General features: G+C 32.6%; 1 protein-coding gene across 1 annotated transcript; it reads left to right on the top strand.

The window, feature by feature from the left end:
• The first annotated feature begins 293 nt into the window (after positions 1-293).
• LOC107436106 (uncharacterized) lies at positions 294-16,244 on the top strand. The gene is made up of 6 exons (XM_087160146.1): positions 294-503; positions 7,567-8,070; positions 10,642-10,714; positions 12,178-12,238; positions 13,489-13,637; positions 15,225-16,244. The coding sequence occupies exons 1-6, from the start codon at positions 294-296 to the stop codon at positions 15,482-15,484; spliced, it is 1,257 nt and encodes a 418-aa protein (XP_087016272.1). The 3' UTR covers positions 15,485-16,244.
• Positions 16,245-26,561: the final 10,317 nt, after the last annotated feature.

Here is a 26,561-nt window from a genome sequence, read left to right as displayed (position 1 = left end):
TACAATAAGTGAAGTGCAGATTCATTAAGATATAGATATATCACGATGAGGTAAAAAGAATAGTGAAGTACTAGATTTGTTTCAACAATAGCCGTGAATATATTATTTCAAAATACAAATTTATTTCGTTTAAACTTTTTTCCACAAATGTATTACGTTTAAATCCAAACGTTAGTGCAAAATTTATAGCTAAGGAATTAGTAAAAATGGTTCTATTTCTACACTGTATTGTTAACCTGCTTATTAACGACTACTTTGTTAATGGGGTATCAACTGAAAAATACACTTTAAAAATGAAAGATAATATTTATGAAGAGGGTGTTTATAAAGAAGTTACTTTGTCCAATCGAATCCATTGTGCTGCATACTGCATGAAGGATGATGAGTGCAAAGGATTTGGATTTAAAGGGAAGTCTGGATGCTCTTTATTAAACACATACATGAGTGAAAACTTTTGTAGTGAATTCGCGTGCTCAGAGCAGAAAGGAATTAAAATATACATGGTAAGTCAAGTTAAACTGTTTTAAATTTTCATCGCCCATTTGATTTCACTTAATGTTTAATAGTAATCTTATATTATTTTCTACAGAAAAAAAAATATATCCAAGAGAAATGAGGGTTAAATGTTTCGGAGAGTTGAGCTGCAAATATACTCTATTTTTGGTTATTGGGCGAGATAGCTATTATTTTGTGTCCCCCTTTTCTGTTGTTGCTTTATTTTATTTTATAACCGTCTTCGAACAGCCGACCCAATTTTGGGTTTACGACTACTAATGTTCAACTCCGTAGCCTTGTAATTTTGAATCTAATACAAAGGACAAGAGAACTCCTGGATCAAGTATTGGGGGAAATTTGCCTTCGCGGAGGCCCTTTTGATGAACTAACCCGCATTTGCATTACATGGAGAGGAAAACCACGAAAACCTGCCACGGTTAGACTCACGGCAAGGGGTCATAATAACCGTCTTCGAACAGCACACCAAATTTTGGGTTTACGACTACTAATGTTCAACTCCGTAGCCCTTTAATTTTGAATCTAATACAAAGGACAAGAGAACTCCTGGATCAAGTATTGGGGGAAATTTGCCTTCGTGGAGGCCTTTTTGATGAACTAACCCGCATTTGCATTACATGGAGAGGAAAACCACGAAAACCTGCCACGGTTAGACTCACGGCAAGGGGTCATAATAACCGTCTTCGAACAGCACACCAAATTTTGGGTTTACGACTACTAATGTTCAACTCCGTAGCCCTTTAATTTTGAATCTAATACAAAGGACAAGAGAACTCCTGGATCAAGTATTGGGGGAAATTTGCCTTCGTGGAGGCCTTTTTGATGAACTAACCCGCATTTGCATTACATGGAGAGGAAAACCACGAAAACCTGCCACGGTTAGACTCACGGCAAGGGGTCATAATAACCGTCTTCGAACAGCACACCAAATTTTGGGTTTACGACTACTAATGTTCAACTCCGTAGCCTTGTAATTTTGAACCCAATCCAGAAGACAAGGAAACTCCTGGATCAGTACCCCCATAGGTTTTGATTTGCTATGGGAACATTGAGGACTTTGTGACCCGACAGATTTAACGTGCACCAACCACCATTTACGACACGAGGAGTCTTCGACCAGCGGGGATCTAACCCACGACCTCTTGGACATGGGCTCAGTGCCCTACCAACCAGGCTACCCTTTTCTGCTGTTGTCTTAAGCCACTTGTCAATACTGACAAGCTTATTTTAATTCAGAAGGGTACACAACTTTTTGTTTTTTATTGTCGAAATAAATGGCCAAGAATTCGACTTCTGCCACACACATACGGCACAGCCCGTTTTAAAGGGAGGACACATTCAGACACCGTCCATAAGCAGATCGTAACTTTGACCTGAAAAAGAGCACGATCAATCTCCAATCCAGTACCCAGGGGTATTGATTTGTTATGGGAACTTGGAGGACTTTGTGATCCCGATAGATTTAGCATGCACCAGACACCATTTTCGGCCGGCGGGGATTGAACTCATGACCCCTTGGACATGACACGACCCCAACACCCTACCAACCAGGCTATACCGACCTCTGTTGTACCTAATGACACTTGGATAAGCCCAGCTAGCCAGCCATTGGCCTTTTGGAAATACAGTCAGGAAGGTGCGACTTTCATTTGACTAGAGAGCATCGCAAGGATGAAAGTACGTCTTAGCTCAAAACCCCACTGATAAAAAAGCAGCACCACTCATTCGTGAGAGGCCTCTTCCTCAATTTAGACATAGATCTGAAGGAGAAGGAAATTTTCTTCAAATCCCTGTACATATAGTGCTTCTTAGCAACCAACTACAGGCCTTTCGATCCACAGATTTTATGAGTATGTATATCGTAGGTACTCGGTGGGTCTTAGTGGAGTCGAAGATTGACCCCTGGTCTTTCTGGACCTGAATCTGATTCTTTAGCCATTCGGTTACCACAGCTCTTCTTCCTTTTCTTCAAATAAGAAACCACTAAGCACAGCATAGTTAAAAAGAAAAAATTCTTAACAACTACTAAACACAATTTGAAATTAAAACAAAAAAATCTATGCAATTAATATTAAATTGTAAATTATTAATTTTAATATATGCAAAGCAATCACAATATAAAAACCTGATAGATTTGCGTAAAAATTTTGTATTTCCCTTACAGACATTAGGCCATAAGTTTACGCAATACCTTGGGAGGTTATGCGGAGAGACGAGGGGGTCACAAGATGTACTCTATCCCTAATTTCCACATTTTTTTTCCTGTTATGATTTAATAAGTATCTATGTTATTCTAAGTACGAAAACAGCGAGACCCGTAACCTTTTAGCCTCGCCTTTCATCAACTTAATTTTTTAATGTATTTTCTGAAGTTATAAAAATAAATAAATAAAGAAAATCAAATACGAGTATACATCATTCGGCGCATTAATGAATGCGATAGACTGTCTCAAGTCTTCTAATACGGCGATTCGAATGTAGGGAGCAGTAATAAATGCGCACCACACATTTTTCAAATTAGAATTTCACTGTTTTTGCATTAACCTTTCCTATTAATTCGTGTGTAGTAACAGGTAGTAATACATATGGGTCATTCTCACAAAAACAGTCATTTTCATGTCCCCAGTATATTTTATCTTTGTTTTACAGCTTACGAAAAAAAAAATTCAGGGAAAGTGTCCTTCAGAATGCAAACTAACAGAAGAATAAAAATAAAACTATTAATTTTTATTTATTATTTATTTTAGGTAATTAAAATATACCAATATGTCATTCCCTCACTTGTCGCCACTGCTGATTTAAAAAAAGAAAAAAATTGTTTCTGAAATAAATTTTTTTTTTTTACAAATTCGTGTTTTTTATTTCAGAATACTGAAATATAGAATTCAGAAAATCTACTTTAAATTTAATTTCTGATAAAAATATTAACACAGCACCATTTTAAACTTTGTCCCCAGTGTTTCGCGTCATTCCCTCACAACAATGTTCTTATCACCTGCAATCTTCTTAGAATAAAAATATTTTAATAAAAACTTCAGAAGTTAACAACTGGCATCATTAATTATGAACAACTGGAACAAGAAGTTAACAACTGGAACAAAATTGCAGTATGTTTCCATCTTCAACTTAAAGAAACTTTGCTGTGGTATAAATTTGAATGAATCAAACCAGGTAAAATTTTTTACATTTGTCATTCCCTCATGTCATTTTTAGAGTAAAATAAAATACAACTTCATCGAGAAAGTGCATAATTATATGTTGCTTTCTTGTATGAATATAATTGTATGTGATTGGCTTCAGAAATTAATTAGGCCTAACTGTTATTTTTAAATTTTATTGAATTCGTCATTCCCTCATTAGTGTATAAAGTGAGGGAATGACGCTGAAGTGAGGGAATGATTCAAGATGAGTATATTATGAATTTTTTTTTTTTTTGTTTCAATTATGCCAGCCAATTTAATTTCCCAAACCTGCAAAAACTATTAAATATATAAGAGTAAATTATAATAAATATTAGATATACTTAGTATGTTATCATTTTCAAACTTTAGGTAGATGTAACTTAGATAAAAACATGTATTAAAGTAAAATATCATTCCCTCACTATTAGTGTCATTCCCTCACTTTTTAAATAGCGAAAATAATTCATTTACTTATTAATTAATTTGAAAAATAAATTAAAAAATTAATTTATTAAATTAATTAATTTATTTATTAAATTAATTAATTAATATAAATTAATTATTATAAATTAATTATTTAAAAAATTAATTAATTTAAATATTAAGAATATTTTATAGGATATATACTTTCTTTATAATGCCATTACATATTTCTATTAATATAAAAAGTTTCAGAGCTTTTTATTCACTTTACTTTTTCGGGATTTTATGAACTGAAAAATGACACTTTTCGTGAGAATGACCCATATACACCCCACAATTTTTAAAATATTTTTTTCCGCTTTTTTATTCCCCTTTTCCATTAATTCGGGTGGAGTAGTAGGTAGTACTCATCACTCATTTTTCAGATTAGGTTAAACTTTTTTGTATTTATATGCACATTTTCTAGTAATTCGGGTTCAGTAGCTGGTAGTTATACATACACACCTCACATTTTTTAAAATTATTTGAAAGGTTTCAGTATTTACATTAATATTTTCTATTCCTAATTAGAATTAAAGATTAAAAATGAGTTGCTAGATCTTTCCCAGAAAGCATGTAACCTTACTGCAATCTTGTGTCTGAACTATCTTTTTGTTGTCACGAAATAAAGCAAAAATTCTTTTTTTTTTTCAATAAAGCAATAATATATTCAATATATTCAAACCTTTCATCCTAAAAGAATTAAAAATTACTAGGAGGCTTCGCCCCCTGCTCGCCAACTCCCGGAACTGCTTTCGCAGTTCATTTCGGATTGCTTCGCAATCCGATGCTCGCTTTGCTCGCTCATTGGATACGTTCTTAACGTCTAGCTTTTGTATACTTTTTTGAACACTGAAGTTCCGAAAACTTTTCACTGTAGAAAATTCTAAACCTGTGCATTTCAATATTAATTTGAAATTGCAAACAGTTCGCATATTTTTCTTAATCACACTATTCTAAATTTCAGTTGTTGCGAAAAGTAACTGTTGTAAGTTTTGTTTTAAAGTCTTTCCCACCAGAGGGCTAAAACCATGTGTTGTAAAACAATATGAAATAGTACTGAACGCCAGATGTAAAGCATCGGCTTCGATGAAGATAATTTTGTGAGAATTTCTTTGATAATTCGGAGAGAATTCACCCGATTAGACATATGATGCTCACTACGTGCTCTTGCGCGCCGAAGCCTATCAATTAAAACGTATTAGCGTTTTATATAATATAGATTAGCCATATGATGCTCAGTACGTGCTCTTGCGCGCCGAATCCAATCAATTAAAAATGAAAACTGTTGCCAGCGCGAGAAAAGAAATATCATCGGTTTTATTGATACATACGTACGTATTAGCGTTTTATATAATATAGATTTTCAAAGCTTTTTTTAAAAAGTATTGTCACTTAAATGCATAATGACGTTTTAGCTGACGTCCAAGGGCGCCGGCAGAATAATATAAAGGGGGGTGCAACCCTCTAACAAACTACCCTATCCTCCGCTCCCCCCGAAAAAAAATTAAAATATTCTGCTATTACATTTTGTTTTGTTATTACATATACTTTCATCTGTTCATTTTTTCAAGATACATTTCTTCATTGTTAGCAAGATATTTAAAAAAAATGTACGAATTTCTTGTACTTGCAAATTTTGCCCAGAGTCGATCTCGCTGGCATAGCTACTGACTTTGAAACACAAATAACTACAAACAGTAGTTTCGTATACTAACGTGTTTGTGCATGCTTAACATTGGTATTTATTGTGTTGATGAAGTTTTACAGCTGCGAGAAGTCAGTCAGTGTTATACACCTTTGTTAAACTGAATAACTAATAGAAAATATAATATTATTTACATTTTATTAAATGGAATTTAAAAATATAGCTTAGATATCTGCCAAGTATGTGAATGCTCAGCGCACATAAGAAAAGAATCAAAGATGACTCAGAATTCATTGAAAAAGTTATAAACAGATTTGGACAGCAAACGAGACGATTACAATTCTTGTTTGATTAAATAATTTTTTAATTCTTATGTATCAATAATTACTTAATTATTTGTTTTTCCATAAAAATAAGTTTAATAAAAAAATTTTATAACAAAATTTTTCTGTATCTCTTTAATTCTTTTTAAAAAAAGCCAGGGGGGTGCAAGTGCACCCCCTTGCACCCCGCTGCCGGCGCCCTTGCTGACGTCACACTAGCTATAGTATAAAATCGCATTGTCCATTAAAATTTCGTAACAAGGTGGATGTTAGCTGAGCATACAAACTAGACGTTGCTGAAAGAAACCTTATAATTACCAATACTTAAGATTATTTTCACCTTGAGACTAGCTTTATTAAAGGATTTTTTCTCGCTTGAAAACCCTAAGTGAACCTCGATTTAAGGTTTTTATATAGAAGGTTGTTTTCTAAGGTTTTGGATGAGGGTAATGTGCGCAGAATGGAGTAGATTGGCACAGATCTCGTTTTAAGGTTAGAAACACGTAAACCGCATAAAAAACCTTTTTAGGTTTACACTAAAAGGTTTGCCGACCGGCCTGTGTAGGGGGCACGGAACTGTCCTTACATCAGAAAGGTCATAGGCTCGAATCCCGGGCGAGGCATGGATGTTTCTTTCTCTCTGTGTGTGTTCTATGTCCTTTCTCCTTTGTGTGTGAATGTGACCCGCCCTATAAACGGGTTGTGGTTGTGTGAATGACTTGACAGAAGTCGAATTCCTGGTCATAGATGGCGCCACTGAAAAACAGGAACAATCGCACCCCCACTGCCTAAACAGGCATACGACAAAAAAAAGAAGAAAAACTAAAAGGTTTTTGCTGAGTGAAAATAAACCTATATTTTGCTATCTGAGTAGTTTCAAAATAGTTTCAATACGAAATATACATTGGTAATATTGGCGATCGAAATGGGCTGCAGGTGGCGTAGAGTAGAACTCTCTTCCTATGGCAACACTTCCCATGCTTTCCCCATTAGCGTGTGGAAAGTCATAGAGGAAGGAAGTACGTTAGTTTCTCTCTTGATTTTCATATTGATTAAAATCTTTAAATTGGAACACTATATCGAACTGAAAATTACGTTAACATAGTTCTAAAGAAAAGTATCACGGAAATTTAAAAAAAATATTTTCTATTAAATAAAAAGGAAAAATATTAAGAAAAGGGAAAATATCGTAGTACATTCCTATACAACTGAAAAAAGGAGGAGAGCGAAGGGAGAAGGGCTAAAGCCATGAAACCGGTCTCTCCCCAGATGGCGTATTCGAGTGTTGCGATCGCCAATAGAAGGTTTCTCAAAATTACATTTTCTGCTTTGACGCGCATAGTCCTGATATAAATAAGAATGGTAAGTTCTGTTGCTTGCATATATTAATCTGTAATTTTAAAAATAAATAAAAATATTGTATATCTTTAATTTGAAGCCTGAACCAGAAATTACCACATCTACTAAACAGCCAACAACCACATCCACTACCCAAGAACCAACAACAACTTCAACAACGCAAGAGCCAACTACAACGTCAACTACTCAAGAACCAACTACTACATCAACTACTCAGGAACCTACTACAACGTCAACGACTCAAGAACCCACTACTACATCAACAACTGAAGATCCTACTACAACATCAACTACCCAAGAACCAACTACAACATCAACTACTCAGGAACCAACTACTACTTCAACCACGCAAGAACCAACTACTACTTCAACAACTCAAGAACCAACTACTACTTCTACTACACAAGAACCAACAACTACTTCTACTACACAAGAACCGACAACTACTTCCACTACGCAAGAACCAACAACTACTTCAACTACGCAAGAGCCAACAACTACTTCAACTACGCAAGAGCCAACAACTACTTCAACAACGCAAGAGCCAACTACTTCAACAACGGAAGAGCCAACAACAGCAAAGGTTTAATCATTTAATTAAATATTTTTCTACTTTTAAAAATTTGTTTAATGAATTTCTTTTTTACCATGCAGAGTTAAAAAAAAAGCAAAATAAATGTTCAAAACAAATATTTTTCCAAATTTTTATAACACTTTACTCCTTTTCATATGTGTTTCAAATTAATTTTACATTGGTATGCTTTTAGTTCCATTTATTAAATTTGTTTTATTAATTCTTCTTAAAGGCATAAAATTGTGTGAATTTGCTGCAATTGGATATTAAGTTCAATCAAAGTGCAAGTAACTTTGTTGATATTTAATTTTGAGTTGACAATTAACGTCAATAATTTAAAACGTTACTGAAATTACAGAGAATTTCAAACACATTACGGTTCAAAAAAACGATTAACTGTTGAACCAATTAATATGATCTAATTTCTTAATAGTACAATTGTTTTAACATTGTTTTTCGAAGTTCTTTCGCCTAGGAAAATAAATAAAAAAATAAAAAAAAACATGTTCATAAAGAGCTAGCACAAAATCGAAGTGCTCCTCCATTAAAGTTAAGGAAAATCTTGCGTTGTTTCGTATTAGGGAATAAGGGAAAACCGAGTAATTTCAATTGATCTATTAAATAGGTCAGGGGGAAAATAATTCTTTCTCGCTGTTCATAAAGGGAGAATTGTAAAATGTTAATTCATGCATAACTTGGGGAAAAATATATATATATATATATATATATATATATATATATATATATATATATATATATATATATATATATATATATATATATATATATATATATATATATATATATATATATATATACCGTCATTCGGGGCTACTTTGTGCAGGATTTCGCAGTTTTTGAACTTTGACATGTAAAAAAACTATGTTAATTCAAACTTTAGAAAAATTTATCGATATTATATTCATAACTGGACTCAGACGAGTGAATTTGATCAATATTGGCATTATTTGTATGTAATATTTACGAATAATAAGTCAAAACATACCTTGCACAAAGTAGCCCCCAAATGGGGCTACTTTGTGCAGCGATAGGAATTCAGTTTAATAATCATGTTTTTAGTAAAATATTGATATAAAATTGTTAAAAAAGTTAATTGTTGACATTTTTAAAGACAAAAACATCAAGATATGTAAAGATATTAGTTTGAAAATAATTTTCAGCGCTAAAAAAAAAATTTTTTTTAAAGAATTTTTTCTTAAAAAGAATGTTTATTTCAATAAATTTGAGTTTAAACAAAAGGAAACCATATACATTTTTAAACATTGAAATGGATGAAATTTTAAAAATAATAAGTATTACATATTTATTAACACTTATAATATTGTTAAATTTGAACATAACATCCTTGAATGAACATGACAGAACTTGCTCTTCAGTTTCTGTCAAAATCACCTGATGTCCTATAAAATATATTTTTATGTGTTAAATCGTTTGATTAATTCATTAGAAAAATCTTTGTAGAAGAAAAATAATAGTTTACCAGGAAGTTTCACGTGTTTCTTGTGAATTTTATTAGAGATAGTATTTCTGTGGATTTTGTACTTCCGAGAAGCTTCTGCAATCGACATACCACCAGCAACTGCCTGCAAACATTGTTGCAGCTTTTCTAAAGTGTAATCACGGTAGTTTCTCATTTCAGGTATTTTTTTATAACGTCTGACCATTTTTCTGCCGAAAAAAAAAAAACGAATGAAACTTTGCACAAAGTAGCCCCAAAGTGCATTTTTTTTCATTTTCCGTTTATTTGTTATTAATTTTATAATTTTTTTAACGCTAACATGATATAATTGTTGATTAATATATAAATAAAAAATTTTGCACTTACGACAATTGTTTTATCAACGTCTTTGCATTTCACAGCTAAAGTTTCCACGCACACTTTTCGACATCCGACGTCCTCGGAAAGTTGTTGACATTGGATGAACGGAACACACTCTGAGATTGTTTTAAAATTCGAAAATTTTTTTGTAGTAATAGAAGAGACTTCTATCTTCAAATTCCACGCATTTTTAACTTGAAATAAACATAATACTGAATAGCAGCACTTGAAAAATGCCAAATTCGAATTTGCACAAAGAAGCCCCCGCTGCACAAAGTGACGGTATATATATATATATATATATATATATATATATATATATATATATATATATATATATATATATATATATATAGTATTGGTGAGTATTATATCATCAAAATTTGATGAATCATTTACAAGGAAATCGAGATTGAAAATGCAAAATTCCGTTTGATTGACGTATCAAACAAAGAGAAGGTGTAAGTTAATTATAGGAAACTTCTTTAAGCTTTGTACAGAACTCAAATTAATTTTAATATTTTAAACCTTACTGTACTCAATTGTTAATTTTCAGACTTTTGATAGACCTCTCACGTTTCTTCGTATTAAATTTGCGAAACCAAATTTGTATGCTTTTTTTTAATTATTTAAAACCAAGATTCTAAAAATATGTAATTATAGCAATGATTACGGAACACCTTTTGATGTCTATGTTACCAAGTGTTTTACTTAATACATTTTTTTTAAACAAAAATTAGGGCACAACTGTAACACCAGAGCCCATAGAAATGCCTGAAGTTACCCTACCTCCAATACCAGAAATTAAACCTAGTAAGTATACTCGTCCGATCAATTTAAATTTTTTAAGCTCAAATGAATTTTAAACTTCTAATTATTGAATATCTACCGGAAAAAAATATGAATCTAAAAAAAAGGCATAATTATATGAGTCTTCATATATAATTATTATATGAAAATTCTTCAATCTAAACGATTATAATAGGAGTACATTTTGAAAAACTTTAAAAAAATAACAAAACAGAAAACAGAGAGAAAGAGAGAATATTTTAAGTTTAATTCATGTAATTAGCTGCTTTCTTTCGCTCAGGTGGTAATTTTTTTTTCTTTTCCCTTTAAGCCTATTGAAATTAGAAATAAATAATAAAAAAAAACATTAGTTAAAAATAAAACCAATTTATCAGAATCTGTTCGTCCCGCAGTGGACTGATCGTTAAGACACGGTTCACAGCAGATCACTTAAGTCAAGCATCACTGGTTGAGTTCAGTGTGCTGGTGGGTGACACCACTAGGATCAGTCTGCGTAGGGACCGAGGGTGTGCGGTATTGATCCTCGTTAAACTGCTCTATCATAAAGTGCTCGACTTCGCGTGCAGGTTGTCGGGCTACCGAAGCATGGGTGCCATCCTCTCTGCAAAGGATCAAAATTGTGATGGAATATCTTCGGATCATCCTCAGGGATGTTTCCCAGACCGTTGCCAATAGCCCATTGTGTAGCTCTAGCGCGACGTAAATTAACAACAACAGAATCTGTTCATATTGCATTAGTTTAGATAGTTTTCCACTCATGTCTTTCACGTTGTTCTACAATTTTCAAATAGGTTTTGCAGAAGTCTGTATCGTAGGGTGCATGATGTGACCATGTTTTTTTAAAAATAAATATTGAAAGAATGTTGATTACATATTTGTCGATCGTATTATATCCAAAAAATAGTTAAAATTTTATGGCTAACATGTTTTATGCTTAGAGGGGACTAAGATTTATTCATGCTTAAAGGGGCTTGCAGAGGGGACTGAAGATTAGTTGTCACTAAAGTGCCCTAAAACAGGAGAGTGCCAAGTCATTTTCCTACTTTAAGATCTTAAGTGATAAATTATCTTAGAGATACAGGCTTATAGTTTGCTTACTATAAACATCAAAGTTCAGATTCTGTTAAACCATTATACTGTTCTAATTTGCCTCAATCTTAAATTGGTGCTAAGGTAAACTGAGCTATCGTTCTTCTTAAACTTGATTTTACGAACTCGGCGTACACATCATTCATTTTAACGCTTTGATAAGGTTGCAGTATATTTGCACTGTTGCTTAAGTACGATTTTTCTGAGAACGTACCATTTAACTCGCATATGAAATTAGTGAATGCACCTATATGTTTTCATTGAATAATAATTAATTTCAGATCCTTTATGAGATCTAATATTATAATTGTATTTTATCCTCTTCATGATATCAATGATTGAAATATTTCTTACTTAAAATTGGTTTCTTATTTTAGAACAAAAAAGTGATGTAATTGTCGCTTGCAAAGACCAAGAGTCATTGCTAGGAATTGTAGCGTAAGTTAAAAAAAAACTAATATTTTAAAATAGATATATGTTTTACTTTTTGTTAAAATTGAGTTTTAAAATTTGTATGGTTATTAATTGGACTATTTTAACGATATTAAATTATTTTTTCATTCGATTATTTAATGGTTTTACCAGTGATACTTTTTTTCAGCAATGCTTTTTTTTATGAATTATGTTATTCATTGTCAATGCTATTCTTTGACTATTAGTATATTTATTGTTTTGACAGGATGAGTAATCAGATTTTTCAAAAAAAAAAGTATCCTTTAAGTACTATTTAAGAAAAATATTTTAATCACTTTCCAAATACATACATATATATATATATATATATATATACTATATATATATATATATATATATATATATATATATAGATATATATATATATATATATATATATATATATATATATATATACGCATACAAAATTAAAATATGTGCAGCAATAGAATTATTTTTTTTCTATCGTTTAAAGTTCTTAATTTATAAACAAAAAATCAATAGAATTCAAAAACTTTACGTAATCATGATAAAATAACTAATTTCTGATAAATATTGCAGAGAAATATATATATATATAGAAATATATATATATATATATATATATATATATTATATATATATATATATTAAGGAGAAAGGTGGATAAAAAAGTATAGATATCTGCTACTTTTCACTTTAATTCTAGTATTTCTAAATTTTCCATAGAGCTTACCTATGCACCGTCGGTTCTTCCCCTACTAGTAAAATATATTAGGAGGTTTGTTTTTTTTCCAGAAAAAAAATGTTATTTATCAGAAAGTAGTGCATCTATGACTTTTCAAGAATGATATATTGTGCACAATTAAACAATGAATGTCTTTATTAAATCACATTTTGGGGGGGGGGGACAGTAAGCCTTTAAATTTAAAGCCACCAAGCCTTTAAACTTTAGCGTTTTAGCTACCCAGTCTTTAGCTTATCTTATCCTAGTGATTGTCTAAGGTTCTCTAAAACATTGGACGCCCAGATGTCCAACATTCGTTTTTAGGTACGATTAAGCCATTAAAAAAAAGGAATAAATAAAAGATATAATTTTAAAGCAGGATTTATTTCTTAGTAATTTAGAAGTGATTCTTCAACGTTTAACATCAAGAAGCGAAATTTTAGTGTAACAAAATCTGCTACTTGTTACAGTTTTTATACCTCTCGATCAATAATGATTTACTGTCTTACGTTGTAAAATTATTTTACAGGGAAGCTTTCTATTTTGATGGTGAACCACTAAGACAAACAACTTGTGTACCGTATGGAGGAGATATATATGCTAACAAGGATCTTATCCTTACTAAAGATATAGAGCCTGAGGAAGAATTTAAATGCCCTGATGGATTTCTTATTTTTAGTAAGATTAATGGCAATTAAACATTTGTGGTGAAATACATTCATATCTCTTTTTATTAAGAAGTTGTAGGAGTTGCCTCTGCCGCTCTTTAGGTTGTTACGTTTATTATGTTGTTACGTTAGGTTGTTACGTTTATTACGTTTATTAGGCTATATATTTATGTTACGTTTTGTTTTGCTGTACAAAAATTATAAGACTTATAAACTTTAAATTACGAAGGTGTGTAGAAAAATGTACAGAGAGTACAATGGAATAGAAATATTTAAGATTCAATAATTAGTTCGAGAATTGTTAGCTGGTAGCTGGTAAACTAGGAATAAAACATACCATGCAGGTTGCAATTATTATGGCATTAAGGACTATTTTTATTTATAAACATCGCACGAAAGTTTTTTGTAATTTGAATTTGTTCGAAGTTATTCTTATTTTAAGTTATTGCCATTTTGAGCTAAATTTTTTGTGTGACATGATTGTCTTTTAAAATCTGTAATTGCTTTATTAAGCTACTTCCGTTAATTTATGCCATAAAACTGTTAATTTTCTCAAAAATAATTAGTTTTTTCGCTAACAAATCTAGTGGAAAATTTTGCGGACGAATAAAAATAAAGCTATATTTTTATATTTAAGCAACTGTATCAATCAATCAATAATTAACGCAACTTTGGTGTACTACGTGTCTCTTGGATGATGGAAAAAATGAAATGCAACGTAACATGATGCAGCTAACATTATTTTGACACCGAGTAAGAAAACAAAATTTGAGGATCAAAATTGTGAAGGCATGTCTTCGGATCATCCTCCGGGATAATTCCCAGACCTTCGCCAATAGCCCATTGTGCAGCTCTAGTGCGACGTAAATTAACAACAACAACAACAACATCAAGTATTGTAGCCTATTCTTCTCTTTTGTTATCCAACTGTTGCCAATTTTGAAGCTGATTGCCGTTGCTGTCTTTAGATATTTGAAATTCTCAAAGGCCCATTCTCACTGCATACGATCCACGCATTTTCGATCGCCGTCCACGAATAGTAAGAATCTGATTGGTCAAATATATTTTCATGAGAAAAACTCATCAATCAGACTCTCATTTTCTCTCAACTTCAATCGGAGATGTGTGAATTGCATTAAAAAAAAAATCCAATTGGGTATAATATGAAAAAAAACACAACTACTTCGATTTAGTAGGAACAACATATGACGCAATGCTAAACGAATGGAATTTAGTTGTTGTTTATTTAGTTATTGTTATTAGTAGTTGTTGTTATTTGTTTTAGTTGTTGTTGTTTATTTAGTTGCATTTAGTTTCAATAACTTTTCTTTATAATGCAATAAAATCTGGCGAGCAGCTATTTAAACGATCGAACACTTCGTTTGTTTATTTGTGGCATGAAGTTAGGCTCGCAGAAAATGCCGTTCATGGGTTAAATTTAGTAGGAACAGCACAACCTGTGACGTAGGCTATATTATACCCAATTCTTCCGATAGAAAGTAAAATGCATTACGGTAATGTTTTTCCGAATAATATTTAGAGGTGATTCTAAAGTATTTTTAATTTTTTTCTAAGTACTAATGTAGTTTTTTTTCAGATATGACTTGGCATGTAGAAGATAGATTGTTGAAAAAATTCGATGTATCTTGTAGAGAGCTGAAAGCTGATTGCATCAAAAAAGGAGAAAAGAAAGATGTTGAAAATTCAAGCGTTAGCATGGAATGCGAGAATAAATCAGCCATGAGCAGTTTCAAAGCGAAGAAAAAATCAGAGCTTGATTATGTAGTGAGCAGCATTTGTCAAGTGCTGGATGTGACATGCATAGTACCGAAGGTTGTCCCTCCTAATTTTGGCTAAAACGTCTGGAGGAAAACGGCAAATTCCACAATCCTTAAAATTTCAAATTTTATTTTTAAATACTTATAGTTTAACAGTTAAATATCAAATTTCTTGCAGCAACACTAGAAAAACTCCATGAAACATTCCGCAACAGCAAAGTAAAATGTTTACTAAGTAAAATATTATTGAAATATATATCAAAAATATTTACTCTACATACTAATAATTTCACTGAAAATCGTTCTATTTGCTGATGGTTTTTCTTAAATATTAGAGCTTAATTTTTCGACTTTCCACGGAAATTTTGATTTTTAATTGCAGGTTGGTAGGTGCATTATTTACGTCGCACTAGTGCTGCACAATTGGCTATTGGCGATGGTCGGGAAGCATTCCTGATGATGATTCAGAGACATGCCATAATTTTGTGGGGCCATTTCCTCAATTTAGACATAGATCTGAAGGGGAGGGAAAGTTTCTTTATATCATTGTATCTATGGTACTACTCAGTGACCGACCATAGGACTTTCGATTCCACAGACTTTACGAGCACGTACTCGGTGGATCTTAGTGGAGTCGAGGATCGGACCGGAGTCAACTTGATCCTAGCATGCATTTTGGAGCCGTTTAAATAAGCATGTTTTTAGCAATTTTGGACCGTTCCGCACCTTGTCAGTAAAAATAAGCAATTTATAATTGTTAGCAAAAATAAGCAATACTCTCCATGGTTACGTAAAAAAGACGCAGAAATCCCACTCTTGATTTTCTCTCTCTCACGTAATCTAGTGCGGTGCTCGCCACTCTCACCAGTCTTACCGCCAGCTTGGCGATTTAAGATCTTCAGGTAAAAGCAACCCTGTGATCCTAGTGATATATATTCTGTCCTTCAGAGGAAGAACAGCCACTTACCTTTTCAACTTTTTCACTAGCTAGCTTGGTCGCAGGACGACCCATAATGTTTAATTTAGTTTATGTTATATTGATGTTTGTGTTCATGAAATAAATATGCTTTAAGAGAAACCCGCATTTCGTACTCACTTCAGTGGTGACCCGGACTTCGTAACATGCTAAAATCAACTTTCATGGAAGAACCCTTGGATTATACTGTATGAATTATGGCATTACAAAGCTAGCTGGCGACGATTCAAGTATGTTTTTATGGTCATTCGCTTGGTTTAGGTATGCAATTTCTCCCTCTTAGTCATTAAGTTATCAGTGGTAGTATTTATATTTAGGTAACTAGTTAATTCTAAACTTAAAATACTTGTCAAATTACGTTAATACATGAATTAGTTTTAGCTGTTTAAACTTGCTTCTATTTAAAGTTCAAAATGCCAAATGAAGGTGAGCAGAATCTTGCCGAAGCACAAATTGCTCGTATAGCTGTTAAACTACCACCAATATGGAGAAATAATATCAAACTTTGGTTTGTTCAGGCAGAAAGCAATTTTGATTTATCAGGAATTACTAACGACCAAACTAAATATAACAATATCATTGCAGCAATAGACCCAGAGACTTTATCAGCAGTTTCAGATATTTTGTTTAATCCTCCAACTGCAAATAAATACCATACTCTTAAAGAAAGACTTATCGCGGAATTTACAGACTCTGAAAGTAAGCAAATCCGTAAACTTCTTTCTGAATTACAATTAGGAGACGACAAACCGTCCCATTTATTGAGGAAAATGCAAACGCTGGCAGGTACATCTTTAAATGAGGATTTTTTGAAAACCTTATGGCTGCAGCGTTTACCATCAGAGATACTAACAATTCTTTCCGTTAGTTCAGAGTCGCTAGAAAATTTAGCTAAGCTAGCGGATAAAATAGCCGAAGTTAGAACGGATTCCCTTCCAAATGTTTGTGCAACGAATAACGCCACGAGTTCGAATCCCTTACTCTCAGCAAAAACACGAGAAAATCCGTCAACATCGAACCCGCTATATCAGGAAGTATGTGCACTTCGCCAGCAAATAGCTGCACTTAGCCAGCAAGTTGAAAAAATTTCTCGCGAGAGATCACGCAATCGTTCTCGAACAAGATATAATAATTTTCGTAGATATACATCTAGCTCTAGGGATCGGAAAAGATCGTCTGAAATCTGTTTTTATCATTCGAAATTCGGCCAAAAAGCTAGAAAATGTTGTTCACCGTGTTCATACAACAATAACCAGGAAAACTAAAACCGGCTGTCGCTATTACAGCGACAAAAGATCCGACAGCCGTACGTTCGTGTCGCTTATTTGTATATGATAAAAAAACTCATTTAAAATTTTTAGTGGACTCAGGTTCAGATGTGAGCTGCTTGCCCGTCCCAAAAATGATTAAAAATTTACATCCTGGTCCCTTACAGTTAACTGCAGCTAATAATTCAAAAATTTTTACCTACGGAAGTAAATTATTGAACATTAATTTAGGATTACGAAGAGACTTTAAATGGAAATTTTTAGTTGCTACGGTGCCTATTCCAATTATAGGAGCAGATTTTTTAGAGCACTTTGGACTGTTGATAGACCTAAAACGTCGTAAATTAATTGATGGTGTCACTAATCTTTCTTTATTGGGCATAACTGCCAAAACTAATGTTTTTTCAGTAAAATTAATTTCAGGTGACACATATTATCATAAATTATTATCAAATTTTCCGGAATTAACTAAATTAACACCAGGCGTGTCATAATACTGTGCATTACATCGATACAGTTGGTCCGCCTATACACAATAAACCTAGGCGATTAAGTCCAAAAATATACGATGTTGTAAAACAAGAATTTCAGTTTATGTTAGAGCAGGGCATTTGCCGGCCTTCGAAGTCACCATGGTCATCTCCACTCCATGTCGTTACTAAAAGCTCGGGAAGTATTCGACCAGTTGGAGACTATAGGAAATTAAACGCCGTGACAACTCCGGATCGGTACCCTATTCCCCATATACAAGATTTCACACACGCGCTGAATAACAAAAATATTTTTTCTAAGATTGATATAGTCCGTGCTTATTTTCATATCCCAGTACACCCAGATGACATACAAAAAACTGCTGTGTGTACGCCTTTTGGGCTTTTTGAGTTTCCTTTCTTAAATTTCGGTCTATGTGGAGCCGCGCAAACTTTTCAGAGGTTCATGAATGAAATTCTGGGAGATTTGCCTTTTTGCTATGTTTACCTCGATGATATCCTTATTTTTAGTGAATCAGAAGAACAGCATAAAATGCATGTTCAAACCGTGTTTCAAAAATTAAATGAATACGGTTTAACGGTAAATGTATCAAAATGTCTGTTTGGTGTGCCAGAGATTTCATTTTTAGGCCACTTAATAACTAAGGATGGCACCAAACCATTACCCAATAAAGTAGACCCTATTTTAAATTACCCACAACCAAAAACAATTAAGGAATTGAGAAGATTTCTCGGACTTCTAAATTTTTTTCGTCGTTTTCTACCTCGCGCAGCTCATAACCAAACTCACTTAAATGATTTTTTAAAAGGCTCAAAGCGCAATGATAATCGTATGATTAACTTGTCAGAACAAGCAATAAGCGAATTCCAAAACTGTAAAACTCTTTTAGCGAACGCTACGCTGCTTGCTCATCCTAACCCCGATGCAAATTTAGTACTGCAAGTAGATGCCTCGGATTTTGCTATTGGGGGAGCATTATTTCAAACAGAAAATGAACATCTTCAGCCGTTAGCATTTTTTTCGCGCAAGTTATCCGAAACTGAAAAACGCTATAGCGCATATGATAGGGAGTTGCTTGCTGCATACGCTTCAATCAAACAATTCAGGTATATGCTCGAAGCACGAAATTTCGTTTTGTTCACAGATCACAAACCACTCACCTATGCATTTAAGCAAAAGTTAGATAAATTTTCACCACGTCAAGCTCGTCAATTAGATTTTATATCGCAGTTTACAACAGATCTAAGACACCTAAATGGTTCTGACAATATAACTGCAGATGCGTTATCAAGAATAGCATCTATAAATATGCCAAATCCTATAGATTACAGCGAAATTGCAAAAGCTCAGGAAAATGACAAAGAATTGAACTATTTAATCAAAAATTCCCAAAGTTTGGATTTAAAAAAAGTAAATATGCCAGATTCGAACACTATTTTATATTGTGATATTTCTACTAAAAACGTTAGACCTTTTATTCCAAAACAATTTCGTAAACAAATATTTGATACTATTCATAACTTATCACACCCAGGAATAAAAGCAACTAATAAATTGATTAGTAATAGATTTATTTGGCCTAATTTGAATAGAGATTGTAATGTGTGGTCTAGACACTGCATTCCATGCCAGAAATCTAAAATAATAAGGCATACTAAATCGCCTATTTTTAATTTTCCAATACAGTCCAAACGCTTTGACCATATACATCTTGATATCGTTGGCCCATTACCACCATCTAAGGGATTTTCATACTGCTTGACAATGATCGACAGATACACTAGATGGGTGGAAGCTGTTCCAATTCCTGACATTACAGCGGAGACAGTAGCGGAAGCTTTCCTTAAGACCTGGATTGCTCGCTTTGGATTACCTTCAGTGATAACGACCGACCAGGGTCGCCAGTTCGAAAGTAGACTCTTCAAAGCGCTAGCACAACTTCTGGGCATCAAAAGAGTTCGATCCTCACCTTACCATCCTCAAAGTAATGGGATGATAGAACAATTTCACCGACCCTTGAAAGCTGCACTCAAGGCCTACAGTACAGACCATTGGTCAAACGCCTTACCAGCTATCCTGTTGGGTTTTCGAGCAGCATATAAGGAAGATCTACAGTCATCATCAGCAGAGCTCGTGTACGGGACAACACTTCGTCTTCCAGGAGAATTTTTTGACTCAACAACAATGGACTCGTCCCCAATTCAACTAGTCGAGGATTTAAAGAAACATTTCTCTACTATCAGACCATCTCCAGCTTCCAGCCACTTTACAAAGTCAGTGTTTGTGCATCCAGCCTTAAAAGAATGTAGTCACGTCTTCATTAGGAATGATGCTGTGAAGAAACCCTTGCAAGCCCCTTACGATGGACCTTTTAAAGTGATTCAGAGAACTGATAAAACTTTTGAAGTTGATATTAGAGGTCGGAAGTCGACAATCTCTATAGATCGTGTGAAACCTGCCTTCATTGAAAGTGAATTATTACAACCTTCTGAAATAACTAAGACTCTAAAGTTTGAAATACCGTGTACTCCTGTAATGCGGGAGACCAAAAATAGGTTTGGAAGAACTGTGCGTTTTCCAAAAAAGTATAGTAAGTGATACACTGCGGGGGGAGTGTGCGGTGCTCGCCACTCTCACCAGTCTTACCGCCAGCTTGGCGATTTAAGATCTTCAGGTAAAAGCAACCCTGTGATCCTAGTGATATATATTCTGTCCTTCAGAGGAAGAACAGCCACTTACCTTTTCAACTTTTTCACTAGCTAGCTTGGTCGCAGGACGACCCATAATGTTTAATTTAGTTTATGTTATATTGATGTTTGTGTTCATGAAATAAATATGCTTTAAGAGAAACCCGCATTTCGTACTCACTTCACTAGTTTTAAGAATTTTAGGGTTAAATTCAATTAAAAGGTTTAACCGTAATTTGCTTCTTTATTCATTATTTATAGTAATGAAGAGGCTGAGATAGGGCTCATATTTCAATTCTGGAGGTCGTTCTACACAAAAATCAGCTTGAAACTTGATTGGTGGCTAGATCATGATCGTCCTTAGAGGGGGGGGGGGGAGGTATATGTCTTCGTCCGCAATACTTGGAAAAATTTCTACTAAAGTTCTCAATACTTGAGAAAATGAAGAAAATTTTCATGAATTATCATTGAATTTAACTCATAGAAAGTAAAATAAAAAAGAGGTAAATCTTTTTTCAGATGTTCAGCAAATTTAAAAATTATTTATTTTTATATGTGACAAATTTAGATGTAACTGTATTATTGAGATATAACTACGTATGTTAACTGTAAACACTTATTTTTGATTGTCAGTTTTAAATAAAAATACAACTCATAAAAATAAATAAATTAAAAAAAAACAGGAGGGTTTGCCACACAACTTTTAACCGTCGATTGCATTATTTCATATTAGTCCACTTTGTCACCAAGTAAACGCTAATTTTGACTGATATTTCCAGACAAATTTATAAATTAAAAAAAGAAAGAGGGAAAAAACTTTTATAAAAATGGGCGAGAACTGAAAGTATTTATCTAAAAAGAAAGCTCATAGTTAACATTTTTATTATTAATTTTTTTAACTGTTTAGTGTGTTTTTTTATATTAAAAAAATGAATTTGAATTTCAGAGAAAAAAAACTGAGCACATGAACAAGTTTATTCAATTTAAATTATTACGGTCTTTACAGTCCGTCTTTTTTTAATATCTAATTAATTAACATAATTCATTTAACTTTTTGCTAATAGCCAAATGCATTTATGATAACAAATGTAAGCATTCTCAACAAGAGAGACTTAAATAAGAGATCGGTTAAAAATATTTATGTATTTAATAAACTAACATTAAAGTTAAAGGAGTTTTCAAATACATATACTGGGGAGGGGAGAGGTTGGAATACCAGAGATAATTTCAAATTCATTCTACCAATCTTTTGACTAAAATATAGATGGCAGCACCAAAATATTTACTTTATTTTTTTGTGCATTTCTTAAATAATAAATAACGAGAATCTTCCTCAAGAGAATCTCTTTAAATAAACAGAATACCCTTAAAATATGTTTTTATTTTTTGAAATCATTTTTAAATTTTCATTTCGTCAGCTAGAAATTTTCTTTGAAAAAGACATATAACTCTTTTAGAATTTTACTTAAATCAAGTTTTAATAGATGGCAGCACCAATGCACGGAAAATATATTAGTTTTTAAATTTTAAACTTCTAAAAGGATCTGAAAAGCTTTAAAACTCTTATTTTATTGTAATTAATTATTATTTTATGCAATATTTTTTCACGCTATGGAACTTTTGAAAAAAGCCCACAAAAATGGGAAAAACTTACTTAATTTTCATCCTCCAATAATTTTTTTAAAATTTCATATTGGTTTTTTAATTTAAGCGGGCCTTTTTCTGGTGGTGAAATGCCGGCGTGACCAGCAATTACTCTGGAGAAGAATGTAAGGACTTACCATTTTCAGACGTTGGAAATATGGAAGGACCTAGAGTAATTGTTACATTGATAGTATGTAGGGATCCACATGTAGCATGCTCGAAATTAGGTAAATGTACCGACACGAAAGATGATGATTCAAATTATTAACCAGCCATACACAAAAAATTTATATAGCTCCATGCTTTCGAAGCAATACATATGAATGTGATTAAATAATCGATTAATTACTTTTAGAATTATAGCTAAGCTATTCGAGCACTTTGTTCAAATTTTACATTTCGTCTTTTAAAATCACATACTTTAAAATGATGACGAGATTTGTAAATCTTACGATTCAAAATCTTTCGAATGTAATTAAATATGTACTGTTTAAAATGTAATAAAAAATTAATAAAAAATTTTTTTTGCTCGGAATTTTTTTTGAATAAATGAATATTTTAATTGGTTGTAATTATTTTTCGTTCTGCTTAAAAAAATTCTCGAAATAGGCGAAATGAAGTGAAATTGACAAAAAATTGATCCAAATTTTTAACTGATCTTCTACCTAAACTATTGAAACCATATTTTGAGTATCCAGAATCCAAATCCATCAAAAAAAGACTCGTTTATCCACATCCACATGTGGCATGTTCGAAATTAGGTAAATGCACACTTTTGTATTTAACACTTTTGAAAGCACATTTTTGTATTTAATTTTTTGGTACTTTTGATTTTGTACCTTAAGATATCGTCCGTAGTAATTAATTAACATATTTAAGAGTTAGGGTTTCGGATCATTGGGTCCAAAAACTTAATCATTAGATGCGATCGGATTTTTGCAGTCAATCTTAAGTACTTCATCATTTATGTGAAATTAGATCAAAAGTTAATTCTGTTTGTTAGCTTTTATTTTTTGCATTGCACACACAAAAAATGAATTAAATTTAATTTTTTACCGAAAAAAATTATTAGTTTAATAAATTTATAATGACGTAATATATTGATTGGAAATAAAAACTTCATTTTCATTAGTCCCCACACATGTTTCATTTCTCCAGGAGGGTTCACCAGGAAATATAATTATAACCAGGAGGTTTCATTTCTCCAGGAGGGTTCACCAGGAAATATAATTATAACCAGGAGGTTTCATTTCTCCAGGAGGGTTCACCAGGAAACATAATTATAACCAGGAGGTTTCATTTCTCCAGGAGGGTTCACCAGGAAATATAATTATAAACAGGAGGTTTCATTTCTCCAGGAGGGTTCACCAGGAAATATAGTTATAAACAGGAGGTTTCATTTCTCCAGGAGGGTTCACCAGGAAATATAATTATAACCAGGAGGTTTCATTTCTCCAGGAGGGTTCACCAGGAAATATAATTATAACCAGGAGGGTTTACCAGGAAATATAATTATAACCAGGAGGTTTCATTTCTCCAGGAGGGTTCCACACATGTTTCATGTGAGAAGGAACGATGGGTACATGCTTCTTATTGGGTAATACACACTTGTTAATAGGGTAAATTAACAGTAAATTTAGTGGAATTAAAACAGTAACAAAATTAGGAAAGAATGTATGAATTCCTTTTATGTCTCTAACTCTAATAATTATATCTCCAACGCTATTCCTATTGTTATCCTCTTGCTCGATCTATAAGGTATGCTCAATGTATAAAAGCTGATAGATTCGAATTTGCAAGTAATCGAAAGCGGTTTGTTTCAAATGATTTCTGAAAGCTCTTAATGCTGTTATTACACAGACCAGAAAGTTGTAATTAATATTTCACATTAATTATTCCAGTTTGACGTTTTAATGATTTGATATCTCATGGCTCAATGACTTCAATAAAGTGTACGAATTTAATGAGTTGTATTAAAAGCCAGTTCACGCTTGGGGTTGAACAGACTTGCATTAAGGTGAATTATGGGTCGTCTCGTGGCAGGTCAAGTGGCATATTTAGGTCAAAGTGTTTTGAACAAAAGAAAGTTGCTTTGGCCTCTTTGTGTGGCGAACTCCACCCTGAATATCAATAAACGCGAAATCATCTCATTTTTTCGTTCCGTTGAATGGACATAATTCACACTCAGTCAGTTTTCGATCTTTTACTCACCAAGGAAGTTTGGTTCTTGAGGTTAATGTTCTTTATAGCAATTTTTTAAACTGAATAATTCCTCTTTTTAACACCATGCATTTTTTATTTTTATTTACGCGGTATTGTTTCGTTAAACTGGCACTTTTGTTTATTTTTAGAAATATTGCCAGAAAACAATACGTTTCGTTCCTGATCTAATCTGAATTTAATTTTGGCAAATTTCAATATGTCGCAATCCACACTAATTCTTCTTCTGATTTCTAAGTTTCTTTGTTTATAAGGATTTAAGATATCTATCAGATAGACGTCGGAACGAGTATCGATATCGTCTACTTTCATTTGCCATAAAAAAAGGGCTATATAGTTTATTTATTAAACTATTGTTCGTGTGCATTGTTACTCAAAACTATAATGTTCCTATGTCTAAAATTCCACATTATTTGTTAAATGATAACTAAATTGAAAACTGCATTTTACTATATTTTCAGTTGTATGTATGCAGTTGGGTATATGCAAGAATGATTGCAAACTGGCTAAATCATGTCGTTCTAAATTCCTTTACTATTTTTTTTAATTTTAAATAATGCGGAAAATTTTTTCCTTGTTTTTTAGCCGAATTACGGTTTTCTTAGAAAAGAAAACTGAAAAGAATGCTATATATGTCAAAAATGGTTGTTAGGGAAACATATAACGAAAACTATATTAACGAATTCAGTAATTTCACTTTGATTTGAAAAGCATGATGGGAAATACTAAGGAATTTTTTTAAAAATATTTTTTTTTAAATTTATAAATACATACTTAAAAAAAATATCAATTTTTTATTCAATTTTTCTTAAAATGATTTCATAAAGGGAATTGAAATATTAAATAAATGAAGGATTATTAATTGGACCTAAATAATAATTAAAGATTTCAAAAATCATTATTCGTTAAAAAAAAGGCCCATATTCTCGAAGCCTCTTTAATTATTCCACAGAATCCTAGGATTTCACGACATACCTTTTGGAAGCTGCTCTTCTAGTTTCTTCAAGTCATAATAAATTAAATTTAAATTCTTTGGCAGGAAAAGACACTAACTTTTAACTTTGTTTAAATTAACTTTTTTTCCAACAACAAAATTTATTTAATGTTAAAATAATGTTTGCATTTGTTGTATATGTCAGATGTTTTCTGTGTTCGAATCCATCAATGACTGGGCGATCCGAATTCCGCACACTGCTCGCACCGACCACAGTGCTGACGGGAAATATCCTCAGTGGTAGACATATCATGGGTTAGAGTCCTCTTGCTATCAGACTAACCGTGAGAGGTTTTTGTGGTTTTCCAATCTATGTTACGCAAATGTGGGTTACTTCCAACAAAAATCTCTCCAAGAAGGAAACTTTCTTTTAATACTTGATCTTGGAGCTCCTTTGTCTTCTGGATGGGGTTCAAAATTATAAGGCTACAGCGGGTGGGCTGTTCAACGACGGTTATAAAATAAAATAAGATGTTTTCTGTTAATTATCCTATTCAATGTAATTACCATAAATGGTACTCTATATCAGAGGTTCCCAATTTTTTTCCGCTATGGAACCCTAAATGATTGACAGTTATGAAACCGTTCTTCCGGCGGAGACCCGACTTTATATAATATAAGAACAATATAAAATAAAGTGTGAAGGAACAATTATGAACGTATTTACCAATGAAAGACTAAACAAATCGGAAATAACATTTGATATGTTTCCAGCGCTCAAAAACAGACGCCCATTTTCAAGACTTGTCAGACGTGAATGAAGAGAAACAAAAGTGATTTAGAATTTAAAACGTAAAGTTGTCTAAGAAGAGTAAAGATGAGAAACAAAACTAAAAAAACTATAGCAAGCAAGAGAGAAAAGAAATTTAAAAATA

Source organism: Parasteatoda tepidariorum, chromosome 3 (genome assembly GCF_982258835.1).
Source record: "Parasteatoda tepidariorum strain Cologne lab strain chromosome 3, Ptep-v5.0, whole genome shotgun sequence".
In the NCBI taxonomy this organism is placed as follows: domain Eukaryota; kingdom Metazoa; phylum Arthropoda; class Arachnida; order Araneae; family Theridiidae; genus Parasteatoda; species Parasteatoda tepidariorum.
This window is presented reverse-complemented; position numbering and strand designations above follow the sequence as displayed.

Excerpts from the sequence above, each read along its gene's own strand:
- LOC107436106 (XM_087160146.1), top strand. The coding sequence starts at position 294 with ATGAAAGATAATATTTATGAAGAGGGTGTTTATAAAGAAGTTACTTTG. Across the intron at positions 8,071-10,641 it reads AAGAGCCAACAACAGCAAAG|GGCACAACTGTAACACCAGA; the intron begins GTTTAATCATTT and ends AACAAAAATTAG. Across the intron at positions 10,715-12,177 it reads AATACCAGAAATTAAACCTA|AACAAAAAAGTGATGTAATT; the intron begins GTAAGTATACTC and ends TTCTTATTTTAG.